Consider the following 21,639-nt stretch of genomic DNA (forward strand, 5'->3'; position numbering starts at 1 on the left):
CCACACACACGTAGGAAACACATGGCTAAGCAAGAGAGAGAGAGAGAGAGAGAGAGGATGCTGCTCCGCAATAGGGGTTTAAAGTTATTAGAAGGGGTTTTTCAGCAAATAACATATGTACCGTATGTGGACTTGATTTAATGAAAATTTTAACGGAATTAAGCGTAGGTGGTAAATTGTAATATTTTACATAATTTAGGTGGTTAATATTGTAAGTGGTAGTCATGCACATGCCTAAAAGTTCAAGTAGTATTTATGCAAATTTTCCTATATGCTATTATCATTCTCATTATGCGATGTTGTTTGTAATTAAAGGTTCATAATCGTCTATTTCATAAGCAATGCTTTTGTAAATCATTTATATTTTAAAAAAATCAATCAAATTGAAAATTGTTAGTCGCATAACTGTTATTCAATAAACAAAAACAAATAAACCAATGTTTGAATTAAACACTGAAATAAACCAATGTTTGTATTTGTGGATTACTACACAAGAAAGTAAATGGAAGAGCATTGAGATGAATGCTTGTGGGTCTTGTGGCCCAGATTAGGATCATGATTCTATCCAAAGTCAACTAGTCAAAAGCCAACCATGCCACAACAAACCCACAATTGCTAGCCATGGAGGCTTAAGCACCACTTGAACCAAACTTATTTTGGAAAGAAAACCCACCCACTTGTTAAATTGACCAAAAGTGAAAGAAGACGAAGAAGGATATTAACTGGTCCCATTCTGCAATAAGTTTACACACAAATGAGGAGATGTTAAGTGTAATTAATTTTGACGATCCTCTTTACGTGATCCTCAAAATTATACATAAACCGAATATTCTAAGCTCTTTTTTTTCCTAGTGCCAACAGAATATTCTTGCTTGATAGAAGATAAAAGAGCATTATATTTATAAGAAGAAAAAAAAGACTTAAAGTTTTAGTCGACATGATTTTTATGAAATATGTTATATTATCATACTTTCGATGTCTCTGCCTAAGTAGAGCACATTTGGAGAAAAAGTCGTTCATAATGTTTTAAACCTTAGCTTACAACATGACCCACCATTAAAATTGTGCATAATGAGGTGTGTTTGCTTTGATGTTGATCTTGATGATGATGATGGTAACAGCTCTTTGTCGACTAAATCGAGCACTTTACAAAAGAAAAAAAGAGTCGGTAGAGTTGTGGGCCAGAATTGGAAACTGGAAAATGAAAAAATTAGCCAACCGCCAACTACAATTTGGCTCTTAATTTTGGTCCACAATAATGTGATCAAGGGCTAATGGAGATTGAACGTGTTGCACGACTGAGTGGGGCGGGTCTGGATAGGTCCGGCTCGGTGAATTCAGGTCAGTCCATGAACCGAAAAAATATTAAAGCATTAAATTGAGATGACAAATGGCGTCGCCCGGGTTCGAACCGGAGACCTTCAGTGTGTTAGACTGACGTGATAACCAACTACACCACGACACCGTCGATGCTAATCCTTCTGGGCTTTATATATAATCTAAACAACACTATGCTTCTATAACTTCAGCTTGGCCTGGGACAGATGGACGTTGGAATTGTTCATGAATAATTTAAGAAATCAGCAAGAAAAGAACTATTAGAACTAAAACACGGATGACCAAATTTATAATAGGAAATTGTTTACCTAAATCTGCTAGTCTCTGTAATTAGGTCAAGAAATTATGTTAGGTTTTTTTTTTTTTTTTAATATTTTTTTTTATGCGGATGAAATTATGTTAGTTGCGAGCGTGCTAATAGATTCCAAATTTTCAATTCAATCACATTATGGAATATATTGAGTTCAAATGCTATATTCATTGTAAAATGAAAAATAGAATTATTTATCAACTAGTTCTTTATTTAGCGATATTCTCTTCCCAAAAATACATACAATGTAATGAATAATATTATTACCGAAAAGGGTAATATTACCTGGAAGTACTAGACAAGGGGATTGACAATTGACAACTTTGACAGATGCACACCACAGCAGGCAACATTGTGGCATCAAACACACAAACATTGTAATAAACTACCGCAAGAAACAGGTAAGCATTGAAGAGCAAGGTACCTTTCCTTGATGAATATATGAGTAATTCTCTTTTGGTCTTGCATTGAATATTTGAAACCCAAGTAGTTGTTTCTTGTTTGTGGTAGTTAAGCGGCTCAAAAGAAAATGGAAAGGTCAAAAAATGAAGCGAAATCAATGCAAAGCCACCTTCTTTTTTGCTCTATCAATATCATCGCCCAAAGCTTTGTTCACTGTCTAAATGAGATAGGTGGCGGACTTTCCAACTCATTTCAAAACCAAAACAAACAAAACCCTCTCTTTGTTAGCTCCTTCTCTTCACTAAGCACCCAAACCTCTCTCAGTTTCCTTGTATCTATTAAAACCATATGTTCTTGTTTGGGAAATAGAGTTGGAGAGAGAGAGAGAGAGAGAGAGAGAGAGAGAGAGAGAGAGAGAGAGAGAGAGAGAGAGATCATCATGGCTGGTATTGCTGGTCCTTGTTCTTCTGGTGTGCTGTTTAGAGCAAGAGAAGCAGGAGGAAGCATTAATGGAGCTTCCATGGCACAGTTTGATGGGCTTAGGCAAGTGGAGAGCACGCATATGCCTGTAAGTGGCAACAAATCAAATGGGTTTGCTTCTAGTTCAGGTAATTCAGTTCTGTTATTGTCAATTTCCATTTTCATTCTCTTTTATAATGCATTGGTTCATTATAGTTAAACAAGCCTAGACAAGACAGATTGAAATGACATTAATGGTCTTGTTTATAAAGTACTTTGAGCTGCATGGTTGGATACTAGTTTTTGTCAACACCAAGTTTTCATAAATTGGTTGCTTCCTTATATGGCTTTGCTAGTATTATATATGTTATCTTGGGAAATGTCAGTCTGGTCAATCTGAACTACTGATCATGGAGATTTTTGTATGAATTTGTGAGCTATATTGCAAAATGGATCATTCCATTAATTCAAACTGTCATCTTTGGGTTGTGAGGCACTTAGATTTGTTAAGGATGAGAAAAGTGAGTTTTTCCCAATTGGGTGTCCAGCTCTAAGTTTTGTTATCCATTCTCAGCACCAAAATGCAGGACAATCAAGGCCATGGCATCTCCAACTGTTTCTGCTCCGAAACGAGAAAAAGATCCCAAGAAACGAACTGTAATAACAGGAATGGGTCTAGTCTCCGTTTTTGGAAGTGAAATTGATACATTCTACAACAAGCTCCTGGAAGGAGAGAGTGGGATTACTCTGATAGATAGATTTGATGCTTCAAACTTCTCAGTTCAATTTGCGGGACAGATACGTGATTTCTCTTCTAAAGGATACATTGATGGGAAGAATGATCGCCGTCTTGATGATTGCTGGAGATACGGTATAGTTGCAGGCAAAAAGGCTCTTGAAGATGCCAACCTTGGACCTCAAGTCCTTGAAACTGTCAGTCACATTCTCGTTGCTGTAAAATGCATTTCAGTTTTTCACCCATTGAGCACTTATAATCCATTGGCTTTATGTTTCACAGATGGACAGAACAAGGATTGGAGTGATTGTGGGGACTGGCATGGGAGGCTTAACTGCTTTTAGTGCTGGAGTGGAATCTCTTATTCAAAAGGGATACAAAAAGATTAGTCCATTTTTCATTCCTTACTCCATTACCAATATGGGGTCAGCTTTGTTAGCGATCGACACTGGCTTAATGGGACCCAATTACTCCATCTCTACTGCTTGCGCCACTGCAAACTATTGCTTTTATGCAGCTGCAAATCACATTCGAAGAGGTGAAGCAGATATTATGGTAGTTGGTGGGACTGAGGCTGCAGTCATGCCTACTGGTGTTGGTGGTTTCATTGCTTGCCGGGCTTTGTCTCAGAGAAATGATGAACCACACAGAGCTTCCAGGCCATGGGACAAAGATCGTGATGGTTTTGTTATGGGCGAAGGCGCTGGTGTACTGGTAATTGAAAAATCATAATATCATTCTTCTGCAGTGTGACTTTATGTATTTTAGTCCCAGCATCTGATTCTGACTACATTTTTTCACTGAGGAAAGGTAATGGAGAGCTTGGAAAGCGCATTGAACAGAGGAGCACCGATAATTGCAGAGTACTTAGGAGGTGCCGTAACGTGTGATGCTCATCACATGACAGATCCTAGGTCAGATGGTCTTGGAGTATCATCTTGCATAACCAAGAGTTTAGAAGATGCTGGTGTTTCCCCTGAAGAGGTAAGAGCATTTGTTGATCTCCTAAACGAAGAAAGTCTTTGTTCCCCAAGTGATTTATCTATGGCCATTCGAGATTCTGATGTAATGGACTCCCAATTTATAACTCACAGGTGAACTATGTGAATGCTCATGCAACATCCACACTAGCAGGGGATTTGGCTGAGTTTAGTGCAATCAAAAAGGTTTTCAAGGACACATCTGAGATCAAGATAAATGGGACCAAGGCAAGAACCCTGAATGTGATTTACATATTTACTTTTGATGAAATGATTTCAGTTAGATGTTAACTACAATGGACTGAAATATAGACTTATTTGCATTCTCAAAACAACCTGTGTTTCTTCTTTTCAAGGAAATAATATATCTGTTTGAAAATTATAGTATGCAGGCTAATTTTCACACTTTAAGCCTGGCAAGAAGATTTTTTCACTCTCACTTTAATCACATGAAAATAGTGCATTTTAATTATCTTGTTCTTTTTTCTTGTTTCAGTCAATGATTGGACATGGTCTTGGGGCTGCTGGTGGATTGGAAGCCATTGCAACCATTAAAGCCATCAACACTGGCTGGCTCCACCCAACAATTAACCAAGATGTATTGCACCGCAACCTTCACTTTCGCATACTTTTGCTTCAGTTAGTTCATTTCAAATTTATATGATGCAATGCTAATTGATACTTGTGGTTCATAGAACTTGGAGCCTGCTGTTACAATCGACACTGTCCCCAACGTGAAGAAGCAACATGAGGTTAATGTTGGTAAGTGCCTTGACACACTCTCACAAAGAAGCCAAAATATAGTCTGTGAGTTTCCTTGCATTCCAATCCATAGCTGTCTTGACTAATCAAAGATTTTCCACTTGCAGCTATTTCAAACTCATTCGGCTTTGGCGGGCACAATTCTGTGGTTGTCTTTGCCCCTTTCAGTCCCTAAACAACAACATTCAAGCCAAGAAGAAAAGCAGCATCTTCCCCTAATCTTTCTCTAATTAGAACCATTTGCTTCTGTGAGTGTTTCCACTTCTCTGAAGCATACAAGAGGCTATGAGTATGAGAATGAAGTGCACTGTGGAGAGTGCTCCAGCCCATGAAGCCCTTTTCACCACGTGCAATTTATCTCATCATGATCTTTGATGAGGCAGGTTTTAGTGTTTTTAATTTTCTTTTTCCATTGAATAAAACATGAAATCCACTTTCTTTTGTGCTGTTCTTGCCCAACAGTTGGGTCTGTTTTCAGATTTTTCCTGTTTGTAACGCAAATGAATTATTTTGTATTGACTATTGAGGGGAGTTCAAAACATAAATGGCAAATAAAACATTCATTTCACCTCCTTATCCAATTCAATTGGGCTTTGTTTGTTGAATTAGAATTTAACTAAGGCATATGGCCCATGCCCAATTTTGACTTCAGTCCATAAACAAGGTTCTTACATTCATATTATTTCAATCATGATAAAATCTTTTTATAGGTTTTAGATTCTTCTGACCCCCAAAATTTTAGATTCCAGTCCTATTACATAAGGTTTGTTGATCATGGGTAGTATTTTATTTATTTTTTAATAAATGTACTGTCAACACATAATTTTTTATTTTTTATTTTGGTGTCAACTGTCAAACACATAAAATAGACAGAAACATTAAACTTAACAAAACCTATGTTCTTGTCCAAACACACCTGACTAGGTATCTTAGCACTAATGGTCTAAAAAATACTCAAGTTCCATTGGCTTATTTTGACAATTAATGAAGACTAATTGCTACTTCTTCCATCTTAGTTCAAGATTTAATAACGAAGAAAAGGACATGCTATCATCCAATTAATCACACTAACCTTTGTTTTTTTTTGGTGACCTCTAGATGTTTTTAAACATAATATTCTCTGGAATTAGCTATTGGGAAAAACATGCACTCCTCTGGAATTATTGTCCTAATTACTGAAATGAAATTAGATTAACAATAGTAATTAACACTAAGCATGGACTTCAAGTCTTCTGGAAGAGATTTCCATTTTACTTTGACTAAAAATGAATAATATAATCTGAGAATGTATTTCCCCTATATTTGTAGCACCAACATTATTATTTATTTTATAAATAAAAAAAACCCATGGCTCTCATGTATAGCAATGATTAATGAAGTGTTGCCTTTTACTTTTGCATACAGATGGAAGGAAAGTTCAAATCACAAGTAGAAAGAGATGCCTTTCAAGATGTATCAATTGGCTTCTTTTAAAATTTTGTCATTCCAACCACTAGCTGCAACTTGTTAGAGACTAAGGCCTTGTTAAATCATTTCATTCTCAAACTAATAGGTGAAGTTGCTCCTCAGGCTCTCAATGTGTGGATCGTATTAGCACCCGATTAAATTAATTAACCCCGCTTTAGGCCGACATTAAAGTTTTAGTGACTACAGTAAACCCACTTGCTCTTGGTGGTGCTGGCTGCTGTTCTTGTTGGTGAATCAGTGAAATGTGACCTACAAAACTATTAGCACATGGGTGACTTGATGTTGACAATTAGGACTTGGTAAATCTACAGCTTTGCATCTCTTAATCTCTGTATTAGTATATTAAACTATGCCTTGTTAGTTGTTAATAGGCATATAATTATTTTAAATCTTTTTCTAGTTCTAAAGGCTCACACTCATAAGCCCCTTGATGTTGAAGCATCATAAGCTTTAGTATAATGTATATAGGAATATGCCTCTAAAAAGATCCTCAGTTTACTTCAACAAAATTCTACGCTATCATGTCTCATCTAACTTTCAATCATCTTTGAATATTTTCTTCTACTCCAAATGGGAAACATGAAGAAGAAGAAGAAAACATATTAATGGAAATTATTCGTACGAGGTATACAGAGAAAACGTCAATTTTAGTCATATAATTTGACATAGATTATTAAAATATTCTACGATGCATTCAATCTTCAAGCGATTCAAAACACCAGTAAAGTGTTGTTGGGGGCTATATTAATATCCTATAATATATAAGAAAATGGCCATTGATCTCCATGGGAGCTTAAAATTTTGAAGAAAATAATAGAAAGGACAGTAGGCCAGCAACTTTGCTATTTTTGTTTTTGCTCAGACGCGCATGGTATTAAGATAGTACAGTGGGAGGAGAAGGGCCAACAGGGGAAGGCCAGATGACCCTACTAACTTCATAATTAATGGCAAAGATTGTTCTTGATGATTTTATTTCATGTAATTTAATAAAAAGCCCCCAGAAATTGTGCCCATTAGTCACCACCCACAATCTGGAAATACAGCCAAATTAAACCCATTTTGTTCTTCTTCTTTTTTTTTTTTTTAACAAAGGACATGAACATAAAAACATGGTGGATATTATAAAAATAAGCCCCACTAAATAAATATTTCAGAAAAATAAGCAAAAATCTATGGCAGCCTTCAGAGTGTTCAATTTTTATTTGACCAAGATTTGGTCAAATGCAGCCCAATTCATTTGGTTCAACGACTAATTATGTTTAATCCTCATACTGTTGGTAGGTAAGCTAACATTAAACTCTTCGACCTTAATTAAATTAATGAATTACAATTACCAGCTTAATTGGATTACACTCAAGTGCTTTCAGAAAAAGCATTATTAGAGTCAGGAAAAATGTTCTTCCTTCTGCGCATGCTTATGAGATCCTCAGATTTTCCCCATAAAATCTCAGCTTTGGATTTAATCCAAAACATTTGTTCTGTTTCTCATGGGCACCTAGAAGGTGGAAGAAAATAATAAAATTATGAAAATTAGTGCTTGAGTTTTATACACTTTTAGATGATTGAGTTGAGATATGAGCCTCTTAAAATTTTTCCCTCTCTGGGGCTTCTCTGGAAAATGCCAAGAAGCTTATCAAGAGCTTGGGAAATGTAGGCATCCATGGGGCCTAATTTAAGCACTTAATTGATCCCCTATAGGTTTGTGATTGACCAATCAGAGCTTTGCAACATGGGATTTGACTTGATTAGTGATAAATAATCATGGTTGACCAATCTTGTTGGACTAATATGAGTTGCTTTGCATTATGTTGAGGCAGTTAAATTAGGAGGAATCTTTGCTTAGTAAGAGAGATTTTTTATTTTTTATTTTTTATTATATTTTCATTGATGGGATGGGATTGCTTGATTAAAGAAGTACATGTTTTTATTTTAACAATACCAACTTATGGTGTGTGCTGCTTTACACGCGTGTGGATATTAAACTATGGTCATACATACTTCTTTAAGAGTCAGATATTATAGTGTACTTTGACATATTTATTAATCCGTAATTGAATTAGGAGGAATTGAATTGAGAATGAGTTCGATTGAAGAGAATTAGATTCCAGATTCCTATTGAAATTGTTTACTAAATCATATGGATTGAGGGGAGTTAAATTCCGTATTTCTATTGAAATTGTTTACTCAATCATATGGAATTGGGATAGGAGTTGTATTAATTACTAAAATGTCCTAGTTATTGGTTGAAAGTAGATGACAAATTTTAAAATTTTAAAATTGTATTAAGATATATTGTGTAAAAAAGATGAATTCCTAATGGGTTAGTTCTCCATGAGTAAGAATACCACATCCCACCTAAGAATTGAATTCCTCCAAAATTAGGAATTCAATTCCTAATTTTGTGTGAGCCCCACTTACTTTTTAATTCCTTGATGTAAAGTAAACGCAGGAATCCTCCATAAGTGAAATTCAATTTTTGATTAGTAGAACTTGTTAAGTAATTGAACCAATCAAATATCAACAAAACTTCTAGCAAAACTTGGGCTCTCCAAATCCAGCGCTGCATCTCCTCCTTGTGGGGGAGAAGGTCTCTACCCCTCCCACATCTCTCTTCCTTGGTTTTTTATTTTCTTTCGCGGTTCATGCTAGAGCTTTCCTGCCTCTTTGTTGGGGCGTTATGCCTCCTGCTGAGGCTTTATGTCCCTATGCTGAGGCTTCATGCCTCCTATTTTTATTGTTCCTCCAAATCTCTACCATTCCATTCCGCTCAATGTTATCCCTTGGTTGCTCTCCAATCGATTTATGCTTTCCTTTGTTGTAGCAGATAACCCGCAAAGCGATTTCTTGCGATTATCTTGGAAGGTGTGTAGAGCCATGACACTGCTATGGCTCGGGTGCTCGCACTAGCTCTTTATTTCCTGATGGTTATGTTTGTTTTGCCTTGAGGTTGCCTTGAGTGTTGCTGGTTTATGGTGACTGTTTGGTGGTGCTTACGTTTTTATGTGGTTTTTGTTGCTATGTTGTTTTTAATTTTGTTAGGTTATATCAATTTTTAGTTTTATTTATATGTTGATATCATTATATGGGGTGGTAATGAAATTTCATCCTTCAAAAAAAAATATATCAACAAAACTTAAAAGTAGGAAGGAAAAAAGGTTCTTCAAAAACCACTTGTTACTTAATAATTGGATAAACTTTCAAAATCATATTGATGATTGCTTGATAGAGACACATGAGAGCAGGGTGTTTTGAGGTCCCAAATCTCTGTTGCAAGTATCAAATGGTAAATTCCAAGACAAAAAATCCAGAAATTTTCAAGTCCACATTATTTCTGCTGGCCTCAAATGAGGTCCAAAGTTGAAAGTCCAAACTCACAACCTGTGGGGCTGTTGGGACCAAATTCCTATTCACCTTTCTCTATCAATTCTTTTGTTTATAAATAAAAAGAAAAAGATATATATGCTTAAATGGGAGCAATTCCAGGGTAGCTCTCCACCCACAAGCTGAAAATTCAATCCCCATTTGCCCCATGATTGTCTTCACATGGAATCCAATCCAGAACAAGTCTTTCTTTAATGTTTACAATATATCCATAAACCAAACCTTAATTTGCATTTCATTATTATAATTTTTCCTTGTTTTGGTAGGGAACGCTTTATATTTTTTCTCTTTGGGTCATCAAGTAGGGTACCCTACCCTACATAATTCTCTCATTTTTTTTTGTTTTTGTGTGGGTAGTTTTCCAAAACCAAAGTCATATCAATTCATTTGTGCAGGTGTGAGTGCAGCCAAGGAACACCAACCAAATTGGTCTCCACATGGGGTGTGCATATACAATATCACAACCCCACCAATCTTGGTACTTTTCTCTCTCTTGTGACAAAAATTTGGAAAGAAAAAAAGTTAAAAATGTTCTCTCTCTTTTGAAGCACAATTAATTTAATAATGAGTTTTTTTTTAGCTTTAAGAATTCTTGTCTGTAGTTCATAGTGATAAGAGCATTCCTGGTTTGAGGGGGTGTGGTGGGGCAAATGCCCAGCATGTCCCTTTCAGGACCCCAAGCCAAGGTTGGATCAACAGAAGCCTGTCTGAGGTCATCAAGATTAGAGCAGCCATTCTCAGATCTCATCCAAGCCTCACTTAATCGTTTGACCTTTAGAATAAAAACATGTATAAAACATAGTATTTCTTTAAAGTTAATCCAAAAAGAAGATTTAGCTCCTCTATGCGGAATGATAACGGTCATCAAGTACTGCTATTTGTACTACATTTACTAGTTATGTTGTTCATAATATCTTATATATTAGTTGGTTTGGTTGCTACGCTTAAGTTTCACCACCGTGAAAAACGTGACCAAAACATTTGATCATCTTGTAAGATTTATTTAGTAACTTTCTAGTTTGTGGGGTTTCAAATGACTTATTTTAATCACGCTTATTTTAGATTAAAAATTGCCTAAAAAATAAACTAGTAATTGTTTTATGTTTCATCTGTAGTAATACACGGTAACTATTTTGGAGTACTAATAATATTTTCCGAGTAAAAATGATTTTAAATAGGTCATTTAGTGAAAATATGTTTGTTATTGGTTTTACTAATAGTTTGGTATAACGATCTTCCTCCCACGCCTACTACAAGAGTTCGGTTTTTCATTCGACCCTTGAACTTCTATTTTTAAACCAAGTATTATAATTTTTATTTTCTTTAGGCGTTCTTTTTTATTATCATTTTCTATTGATTCCTCAAGAAGGAATAATCCAAAAATGTAAGTGAGTTTCCCATTCCCAATCTAATCACACTCAAAACACCCTAAACACATACTTCAAAACTAATATTATTATGTTATTGTAAAACACACCCAATTATTAGCACAAAGATAGTGCAATTATCATATTAAGAGGACAGGTGTCGGACAATAAAGTTATGTTTAAGAACTCTAATCTAAGTGATGGGGCCTAATTATGCAAAGACGACATAGAATAGGTACAGCCAAACACACACATAACCTAATTGTGATTGGCTTGTCCTTACTCTCATCCACGTTCTCTAATCAAAAAAGGTTTAACAAAAGTAATTATAATTAAGACCCTAACCCAACCCAAACCCCCTGCGCTTATCCGCACCACTAATTCTATTCTTATTATAAACACCACATATTGCTCACCAGATTTCACATTGCTTTCATCAAAATGGCATCCCCCACCAACACAAATTTCTAATCCAAATTTCTTAATCTTAATTGTGATGATTAGTGTAAATATAACCCATGTTTATGTTTTTTTTTTTATGAAAGTAATTAATGTAATTAAACCAAAAGGTAAACAACTCTTGGGTTTAAATTGGGTTGCCCTTTGCAAAAAGTTAATCACTTTTTTTTTTCTTCTTCATTTTATTTTAATATGTGCCCTTTGCAAAAAGTAAATCACTATTAGCATCACCAAAGAGCCTAATTAATTATTTTTCTCCCACAATTAGAAGCTCCATTATTTGTAGGGACCTCTTAATCACTCCACCTCTCCCACACAAGCACACACACTTACCTACGCATCCCTCACTTTCATACTTGTACATTTTACTTGTCCTCACCCACTCATTTATTTTTTTCTAACTCTTTTCATTTTTTTGTGTTGACTAGATGACCATGATCGATTCAACAAAGTGATGTTTCCAATCATGCAGGCCAAGCCATGGAACAACACCATGACCTTGTGATGCCACGGCCAAACATTGGGGAGGGGATGGGGGTGGCCGCCCGGCCAGCCGGCTGACGGAGGTGTTGGAGGAAGAGGATGCAAAGTGATTGATATAGCATAAATTAATGGATATTTTGCCATTACAATCAATCAAGTCAAGACTATAAGTACATTGGTTCTAAAAAAAGAAAAGAAAATATTTTTAAAAAAAAAGAAGAAGAAAGAAGCTTAATACATTCAAAAAGATGGGATTAAATTAAATTAATGAGTGAATAAGAGAGAGCATATGAAAGTGGTGTGTGTGGAAGGCATCTTGGATTTGATAAATGATAGAAATATTCATAAATGATAGAAATATTCTTGTAGGGGGACAGAGAGTTGCTTAAGTTGTTAAAGATGCAAAGTAGGGGGGAGGAAGACTAAGATTAGATTAGTCATTTGTTTAAACCAAAGGTGGGTTTTAAACAAATCCTCACTTCCTTTTCATTGTTCTTCCGAGAGAGGGGAGAGGTAAAGCACCCTAATCTGACGTAACATGCATACTTTCTTTCTCACTGTTTTATTTTTTTACAATTTACTGTGATTGTCAAGCTTGTTGGTTGGTACTTTTTACATCATTTTGTTTTTAATATAAAGATTTCAATGTTCATAAAAGACTGTTATATTCGTTCCTTACTAAACTAATAGTAAATAAGCGAAAACTTATAATTTGAGTGATTAGAAGCGTTTATTTTCTTTTGCGAGAGTTTTATTTGTATTATTATGACTTGGTTTTTTCAAGCCTTATCTTTTTATTATTATTATGAGTTTGCAATTTTAGTTGGGATGTCTATGACATAGTTTCTTTGATTCTGCGTGATCGTTAATGAAGGCGCACCAGATTATATTAATTTTGGTGTTAGACCGCTCCGTTATTGAAATGGCCATTTGTAGCTAGTTTGTAATGACCTTTTGTGGTTAGTGACTTTTTTGACTGAATTATGAATGCAATCCTAGAATTTCTCAACAACAAAAAAGCGTTTACTCTCTTCATCCTAAATCACAGTTAATTCGTACATTTCATTCTCCTATTGGTATCTCTCATAAAAGTAAAATAAAAAGTACTTATTCTCAAATCCACCAGAGCTCAATTCTCAACATCAATTTCCATTGAACCAAAGAATGAGAGCGAATAGACTTTATTCTAGATTATTGGTAAGTTACCTATAATTTGATGGGGATGCTTCACACATTAATCCATAGTGGTTAGTTAAAAGATAGTTAATTGTGGGAGTTTATAGCTTCAATGGTTGTGATTTATATACCTCTCAAGGCCAAAGTTTGTAATCCGACGGCCTCTGCTGGTTTGGCCTCATTTGTGGGAAAAAAATAAGACAACTGATTGCTTAGTAATTTTGAATAACTGATTGTAAGTTTATTTGTGATCAAACTTATATTGTTTTAGTAACATGTATCGTCTAGTTAAAATATGTCATGTACGAACAAATTTTTATTAATAATTCAAATATGTAAAACGTGTCACATTTTAAGTGAAACGACATGATGTTAAGTTCACCAAAAACAACACTATGTTAGGTGTAGATGTGCTTTGAATGTTCTCGTCATAATTAGATATAAGAAAAATATTGCGTGGAAACTAGAGAGAGGAAATGTAATTACACTTGGCCATGGAACTTAGAGGTTTATTCAATTGCATACGTTAAGTGATACACATCGTCCAATTAAAATATACCATGTATTTATTAAAAAAAATCATGTAATTATAATTTTTTTATATCTATAAAACACTATATATATTTTTGAAATACGTGTCACTCAACCTATTACGTAACAGAGACATCTCCACTTAATTTTTCTTATGTAAAAACGACATCAAGCTAGGTGTAGTCGTGCTTTGAGATTTAGAAACAAAAACATTCCCTTATCATACTTAAGTAGAAAGCTACATGGAAGCAAAAAGGAGAAACATGTAATCATGGGATCCGTAAGTTTACCACATCCCGCAAATTAAGACACATTTTATGTTTGCCTGAAATATGTAACATGTTGTCGTTTAACTCGATGATACATGTCACTTAGCATGTCACTTAGCATGTCTCGTGATAAGTAGCTCATCATCCAACAAAGTTAAGGAGAACAAAATAAAATTACATGGAAGTTAAAGAAAGGAAATGTAATTACGCGTGGCAGTGGGACCCACAGGTTTACCCACTCACGTGGAGCCGCAAATGGGACTCTGCTGACGTGCATGAACAAGGACCACCGAACCGCTCGCAGATTGTCTGGGAAAGAAAGAAAAGGTGAAAAAAACCGATCAAGATCTAAACGCTTACCACGTGTTCAAGCGGGCCCCACTCCCATCAGCAAGTGGCATGTAACGTAATTATCAACCCAAAAGGTCCAAAAAATGCAATTAATTCTAACCTCCACGAAAACCCAAAAATTAACAAATACAAAAAAAAAAAATTTAAAATTTAAAATCCCACCCCAAAATTCTGCCGGGTTAACTCGAGCCAACCCTGTTGCCTGCTTCGAAGCAGACAACGAAAGGGACGGCGACAAACGGAACGGCACTCAACTTAACGGACCTTCGTTACCTCAAACCGCACGCATTCCGAAGCGCCCCGTTCACATCACCAAATCATTGATAATTGAATTATAACATCCGTTACGAAACGCCGTCGTGTCCCTGCTCCTTTACACCACCCCAGGGGCCCCATCTCTCCGTTAGGCGTTCCGTCCAGTTAACCCCCCCGTCCGGTTAGCCCTTAACTACGGTTAGTTCGGTTCCAACTGTTACACAGAAAGGGGGAGAGAGAGGGGGGGTCAGAGTTAAAGCAAACAAAGTCTCGCGTATAATAAGACGCGCGCAAAGCGGTTTGGGGATTCTCTGTAACGGCGTTTTCTTCACACCTGGATTCCCTAGAGAGAGAGAGAGAGAGAGAGAGTGCGTGAAGAGTGTGAGGGTTTTTTTAGAGATAGAAGTGAGAGAGGCAGAAGCGGTTTTGCGAGCACAGATGGTGGTATTGTAACGGTTGCAGAGAGAGGGGATTGGTGGTTTTGCGTAACGGTTTTTCGATCAGCGAGAAAAAGCGGTTGTGCTTGTGGTGGTGGGAGCTCTGTGATTAAAATCGTATTAACGGCTGATTAAGAGTCATTATTGGTCGTTTTATTATGCTTAATTATAAGTATACATTCAGCTCAACTTTGTCTGCTTAGACCCAGAGAGAGACACAGAGATATAGAGATAGAGAGAGAGAGAGAGAGAGAGAGCGGAGAGGGAGAAGGAGAGAGAACCGAGAGATTATCTGAGCTTTGTTGGGGCATTTTTGGAATTTGTTGACTCAGGAGAGTTCGAGTTTCAGCGATGGCGAATCGAGAAGGTGAAATGGCCGTTGATTTTCTCAGACTTTCTTTCATTTTCTCGGAAAATAAATATAATTTCTGCTCTTTTTTTGGGGGGCGTTTGTTTTGCAGGTGGTGATCTGTATCCGGAGCTATGGAAGGCCTGTGCGGGCCCACTCGTTGAAGTCCCTCGCAGCAACGAGAGAGTCTTCTACTTTCCACAGGGGCACATGGAACAGGTAAATTTTACTTCTTGCTCTTTCGTTTTTCGTTTTTTTATTTTTAACTTCGTTTTTCTGTTTATGGGGTGTTTTCTTTTCGTTGAAATTGAAGAACTTTTTGCCATTTTGGGGTTTTCTTTTGATGTGTATATAGTTGGAGGCATCATCACCAACAAATAAGGAACTGAATCAGGAGATTCCGCAGTTTAATCTTCCCTCAAAGATTCTCTGTCGCGTCCTTAACATTAACCTCTTGGTATTCCTTCTTTCTCATCTTATTACTTGTTAACCTCTTATTTCCCTTTTTTTTTCCTTCTAAATTCTGTTTGGTTACTGAGAAAATGAAGGATGGGAAGTAGTAAGCCTCTGTTTCTGATTGCGGAAAAATGATAAGTTAGATCAGCTGGATCCGTTAGTTGATTTTAGCTCCAGCTGATCAGGAGTCCTAATAATTGGAAAGTCTCCAACTTTATAACTAGTTGAAATATGTTTTTCATTTCCTGTGTTTTCTCAGAAACCAAACAAGTCAGGAATATTTTGTGAAAGTTGTTTATTTGGCAAGAATTTACATTGAGTTTTCTGCAATTTTAGGCTGAACAAGAAACAGATGAGGTTTACGCACAGATTACTTTACTACCCGACACAAATGTAAGAACCAATTGAGCTGCTTTCATATTTTAACAGCTTTCAATATTTGGGCAGCACTTTCTTTGTCGCTACTGTTTTTTAATAGTGTTAGTATTTATATGTTTAGCAAGCCGAGCCTACTAGTCCTGATCCGAGTCTTCCTGAACCTCAAAGATCTACAGTTCACTCATTCTGCAAGATCTTAACTGCTTCAGATACAAGTACCCACGGTGGCTTTTCTGTTCTACGGAAACATGCCACTGAATGTCTTCCTCCACTGGTATTTATTTTCCCCGTTGTACCTTTTTGTTGGCTTTTCTTTCTATATTTTCGTTGGTGTTGATTTCCATGCCTGTGTCTTCTCTTCCAGGACATGACCCAGGCAACCCCAACTCAGGAATTGGTTGCCAGGGATCTTCATGGTTATGAATGGCGGTTTAAGCATATTTTCAGAGGTGAGTACCTCATCTGCTTTGCATTCTTGCAGTTGTCCCAAATGTGTGATTTCATAACAATTAAGAAGAGGTGTAATTTTTTCATTTCTCATGAGTTGGATAGTCAGTCTTGTATGTAAAAATTCAGACACGCTGAGTGATAGAATATTATAACCATATCAATCAATCCTCACTCATGGTTCCTCATTCTGTGATTAACTGAGCAGGTCAGCCGCGTAGGCACTTGCTTACAACAGGATGGAGCACTTTTGTTACTTCTAAGAGGTTAAGTGCTGGGGATTCCTTTGTTTTTCTCAGGTATACATTTTCTTGCTTTCTTTTTATCAGTCGTCATCCAAGTCTACCACTGTGTAGCCCGGAAAAAAGAATTTTCTAGTAGGAGGGTACATGGGGCATATATAATTTTATCTAATACATATAAAATTGGTGGCTCAGAGGGGGCAATGGGGAGTTGCGTGTTGGAGTTCGGCGTCTTGCTCGTCAGCAGAGCAGCATGCCATCATCTGTGATCTCAAGTCAAAGCATGCATGTAGGGGTGCTTGCAACTGCAACCCATGCTGTTGCAACCCAAACTCTCTTTGTAGTCTATTATAAGCCAAGGTTTGTGTTATTTTATTAGACCTGATGAACTTAAAATGATTTTTTTTTTTTTTTTTTTTTTGTATTGAATTATTTGCACAGGATTTCTCATATTCTTTCATGATTTCCTTTAAAATGTCCAGGACGAGCCAGTTCATTATCGGCGTAAATAAGTATCTGGAGGCCGTCAACAACAAGTTTTCCGTTGGCATGAGATTCAAGATGAGGTTTGAGGGGGAGGATGCTCCTGAGAGAAGGTAGAAGTCTAATACAGGATTTCTGTAGTATTTTTTCCCTTCAAATTTGTTTATGAGTTTTCTGATGCATTCATGTTCGATATTCTTTGATTTTTCAGGTTTTCGGGCACAATAATTGGTCTGGAAGATATATCTTCTCATTGGTCACATTCAAAATGGCGGTCGCTTAAAGTAAACTTTTCTTACCATTTCCCTTTTCTTTTTTCTTGTTATCTTGCCCCTCTCTCCCTTCTTGCTCCTTCCCCTATCCCAAATGAAAATCAGGCATCAATTTGCTCTTCTGAAATATCTTCCAGGTTCATTGGGATGAGTCTGCATCAGTTCCAAGGCCTGACAGGGTATCTCCTTGGGAGATAGAACCTTTTGTGGCTTCTATACCTGCAAGTGTTCCTCAACCATCTGCGGTGAAGAACAAAAGGCCACGACCAGCTGCTGAAATTCCAGCCCTTGGTAGGAACCTTTTACTTTCTGTTTCCTCCCCCTTCCTCTTTTTTCTTTGTGCTGGACTAGATAAGTTTTATTTTTATTTTAAATATTTTGTAATTAATTTATTTTATTTTTATAATTCTGACCTTTTCTTTTATTTGGATAATAGATGCTACAATGTCACCACCGAGTGTTGCTACTGAAGGCAAAAGAAGTGAAAACCATGCTCTATGGCATCATCAACAGGCAGACGTGATCAGCAATAACAACTCTATCTCAAGGACTCAGACTGATGGGGGATGGCTATCTCAGACAGGTGGTTCTAAGCTTATGTTTCAGGATGCAATGGACGATACTAAAATTTTTTCTGGTTGCCCTGTTTTCTCTGGATATTCAACTCCAAACTCATCAAAGCTGAAAAATGACTCAACGTGTGACCATGTTGAAAATGGGAAGAAAACTGAGACAGCCACTAGTTGCCGAATTTTTGGTATAGAGTTTATTAATCATTCTGCAAGCTCCCCATCTATGGAGAAGACACCTCTACAACCAATCAATGCATCTACTGGAATCACTGAAGGACGTGTTAGTAACTCGTTGGCAGCTGAGTCAGACCAGAAATCTGACGTTTCAAAGGCTTCTAAAGAAAACAAACCTGGACAGTTGCAAGTATCCTCGAAAGAGACACAGACCAAGCAGAGTTGCTCCACATCCACCAGAAGTCGCACCAAGGTGCTCAAAGAAGATTTTGTTTATGTTTTTTGAATTATGTATATTCAATATTTGGTAGACGATTTAGCTAAGTACTGATTTATGGTGTTTGTATATCCCAAAAGGTTCAAATGCAGGGGATGGCTGTTGGCCGAGCAGTGGACTTGACAATATTGGAAGGATATGACCAGCTTATAGATGAACTGGAGGAGATGTTTGATATCAAGGGACAGATTCACTCTGGTAACATGTGGCAGATTGTCTTTACTGATAATGAAGGAGACATGATGCTTATGGGTGACGACCCGTGGGCGTAAGTATTCTTTATTACAACAAAGCGTTTGTGTTTGGAATTTTTTAACATGCGCCTTTGGTTAAATTTAAATCCTCCGTGTCATTTTCTTTGCAGGGAATTCTGTGACATGGTGAAGAGAATCTTCATTTGTTCAAGTCAGGACGTGAAGAAAATTAGTGCAGGGTGCAAACTTCCATTGTCTTCACTAGAAGTTGAAGGAACCGTAACAAGCTCGGACTAACATCTCAATGGCGGGTCATTCCTTTTTCGTTGTCTCTTTTGTTTCGTTCAATTTTTGGGGCATGTCTTTTGGTGGTTGGTTTGTGGAGGAGAGGCTTAATTTTGGGCAAAGGGAAGAAGAAGTTGGGAAGTTGGAAGAAGGAAAGAGGACATCGGCTAATTGATAGCTCGTTTTTTAGAGCTAACTCTAGACATTTGACTGGAAACTACAAGAGGCCTAATGCAGCAGCAGCATCTGTTTGGTAGTGGGTAGGACTTGGAATCTGTGAATATTTAAAAGCTATTTGTGGTGCAGTTGGGTTTGGGGTTTTCGGATGGGGAGTCTTTGTTCGGGGAGTCTTTGTTCCATGTAGTTGTTGTAAATATTTATGTACTTGTTTACTTTGGCAGTGTACTATTTTGGTCGTTAGTGAGTGACAATATGCAGTATGCAATCTTCTGTTGCTGTATTTAGATTTGAATGATTTATAATAATCTGTACCATTTGTTTTCTTCCCATCAAAATTTGTTCGTGAGTCCACGCAACCTTAAAATTAAAAAGGGAAAACGAAGCTTCATCTACAATGAAACAAATTGAGGCCCTATAACTTTAGGCTGGGTCAAAGGGCTTCTTCAAGCTTGATTTGAACCAAGAATTTGGATGAAAAGTTCAATTTGGAGATTTGGATTTGGATTGAAATTAATGACGGGGTTAAGCACAATTATATTATTAAACGTTTTTAACACTACATTAGTAACATTGACAAATGATACACACCACTAAGGCCAAGCTGATCAATCACATCGCCTTAGTATTTTTTTTTAATACAAGCGATAGTCTAAACTACAAGATGAAGGAGTTTTTCACACACACACACGCACACATACTACTAAAGTATTATGGGTGTTCAAGCCAAAGACCATTGGTCTCCAAATCAATGCTATTTTTCACTAGGCTTTTTATCTCAAATTTGCCAGGCCTACACATAAAGGATGTGATAATGTGTATTTGTTCAATTGGGGTTCCCACAAGATCATTATGGCTCTTGTCAGTGAATCTGTAAAATTGGAGAAGCCAAAGAACTCGAGTTTTCTGGTGGTATCGAACAACAAGCAAGAGTTTGAGGAATATATTAAAGAAGTTGATGCTGTGTACCTTATGTATGTGAAGGGGTTGTTGGCTGTCTAGCCAGCGGGTGTGTCTTGCTCCAGAGAGGGAAAGAAAATTTTAATTTATTTTTAGGAGTTGATTTCAGATGATTTACCAAATGAACTATGACTTATGAGAGACATACAACATCAAATTGATTTGGCGCCAGAAGCTAGTTTTCCTAATCTGCCCCACTATTGTATGAGCCTTAAGGAGAATGAGATTCTCAAAGAAAAGATAGAAGATTTACTACATAAATCCTTCACATGGAGCATGTGTGTGGATAGTGAAGAAAGACAGTACAGGAACCTCAAAATCGTAGTTGCACCGCTCATCTGCAGACAGATGGTCAAACTAAGGTTACCAACAGAACCTCAGAAACAGAGTTACGAGCATTTGCGGAGACATGCTAAAGCAATGGGACATTGCATTGCCATATGTGGAGTTCGCTTACAACAGTGCTGTTCATTTTTCCACAGGAAAAATCACCATTTGCTATTGTTTACACTTCGGTGCCTAGGCATGTGGTTGACCTGGTCAAGCTTCCAATGGTACTGAAAATATGGCTGAACAGGTTCAGATTGTGAAGGAAGAAGTGAAGGAAAAGCTAGAAAGGACCAAAGCCAAATTTAAGGTCACCACTGACAAGCGCTGCCTTGTGAAGTTGTTCCACGAAGGAGACTCCTTGATGGTTTACTTAAGGAGAGAACGTTTCCCAGTTGATACCTACAACAAACTGAAACCTCGGAAATATGGCCCCTACATAGTTCTGAAGAAGATAAACGACAATGCCTATGTTGTGGATCTTCGTTATTCAATTAGCATATCGAGCACTTTCAATGTTGCGGATCTACATGAGTTCCATGATGATGAGTCAATTTATTATGATGATAACTTCTTTAGAAGTGGAAGGGCCTGATGTAGAATAGATGACGGAAGTAATTGAAGAGAAGCTAGAGCGACGCACGTGCAAGGGCAAATTGCAGATTTGGGCCCCGAGCTCAGAATTTGGCCCATGACCTGTCAATTTAAAGAGAATAGCGTCACGAGTAAAACTCATCGCTTTGCCATGATGTATGGGCTTTTTTAGATATCCAAGATCGTTTAGTAGCCCGAAATCCAATTTTAAAGTTTTTACAGTTTTTGAAAACTTTGTTATTTTCATATTTTCATATTTTAATTCCTTTATTTATTCTTATGGTTTCTA

General features: G+C 36.9%; 2 protein-coding genes and 1 non-coding gene across 3 annotated transcripts; 2 read left to right on the top strand and 1 right to left on the bottom strand.

The window, feature by feature from the left end:
- On the bottom strand, positions 1,392-1,465 carry TRNAV-AAC. The gene has a single exon. It is a non-coding gene; the product is annotated as a tRNA-Val (tRNA).
- On the top strand, positions 2,157-5,560 carry LOC18776134 (3-oxoacyl-[acyl-carrier-protein] synthase I, chloroplastic). The gene is made up of 8 exons (XM_007209876.2): positions 2,157-2,658; positions 3,084-3,442; positions 3,528-3,959; positions 4,056-4,229; positions 4,340-4,453; positions 4,722-4,823; positions 4,921-4,987; positions 5,095-5,560. Exons 1-8 carry the CDS (start codon positions 2,178-2,180, stop codon positions 5,160-5,162), a joined length of 1,797 nt encoding a protein of 598 aa, XP_007209938.2. The 5' UTR covers positions 2,157-2,177; the 3' UTR covers positions 5,163-5,560.
- Positions 14,988-19,803, top strand: LOC18776765 (auxin response factor 9). The gene is made up of 14 exons (XM_020564187.1): positions 14,988-15,530; positions 15,625-15,731; positions 15,868-15,969; positions 16,305-16,361; positions 16,468-16,620; positions 16,711-16,795; positions 17,002-17,092; positions 17,231-17,395; positions 17,518-17,631; positions 17,730-17,802; positions 17,928-18,081; positions 18,227-18,789; positions 18,894-19,081; positions 19,178-19,803. Exons 1-14 carry the CDS (start codon positions 15,515-15,517, stop codon positions 19,302-19,304), a joined length of 1,995 nt encoding a protein of 664 aa, XP_020419776.1. The 5' UTR covers positions 14,988-15,514; the 3' UTR covers positions 19,305-19,803.

Source organism: Prunus persica, chromosome G5, assembly GCF_000346465.2.
Source record: "Prunus persica cultivar Lovell chromosome G5, Prunus_persica_NCBIv2, whole genome shotgun sequence".
Classification (NCBI taxonomy): Eukaryota; Viridiplantae; Streptophyta; class Magnoliopsida; order Rosales; family Rosaceae; genus Prunus; species Prunus persica.

Bases quoted from the DNA above. Each gene is read 5' to 3' on its own strand.
- LOC18776765 (XM_020564187.1), top strand. The intron at 15,732-15,867 runs GTAAATTTTACT...ATGTGTATATAG, and splicing joins CACAGGGGCACATGGAACAG to TTGGAGGCATCATCACCAAC. The intron at 16,362-16,467 runs GTAAGAACCAAT...TTATATGTTTAG, and splicing joins CTTTACTACCCGACACAAAT to CAAGCCGAGCCTACTAGTCC.
- LOC18776134 (XM_007209876.2), top strand. From the start codon at position 2,178: ATGGAAAGGTCAAAAAATGAAGCGAAATCAATGCAAAGCCACCTTCTT. The intron at 2,659-3,083 runs GTAATTCAGTTC...ATCCATTCTCAG, and splicing joins TGGGTTTGCTTCTAGTTCAG to CACCAAAATGCAGGACAATC. The intron at 3,960-4,055 runs GTAATTGAAAAA...CACTGAGGAAAG, and splicing joins GCGAAGGCGCTGGTGTACTG to GTAATGGAGAGCTTGGAAAG.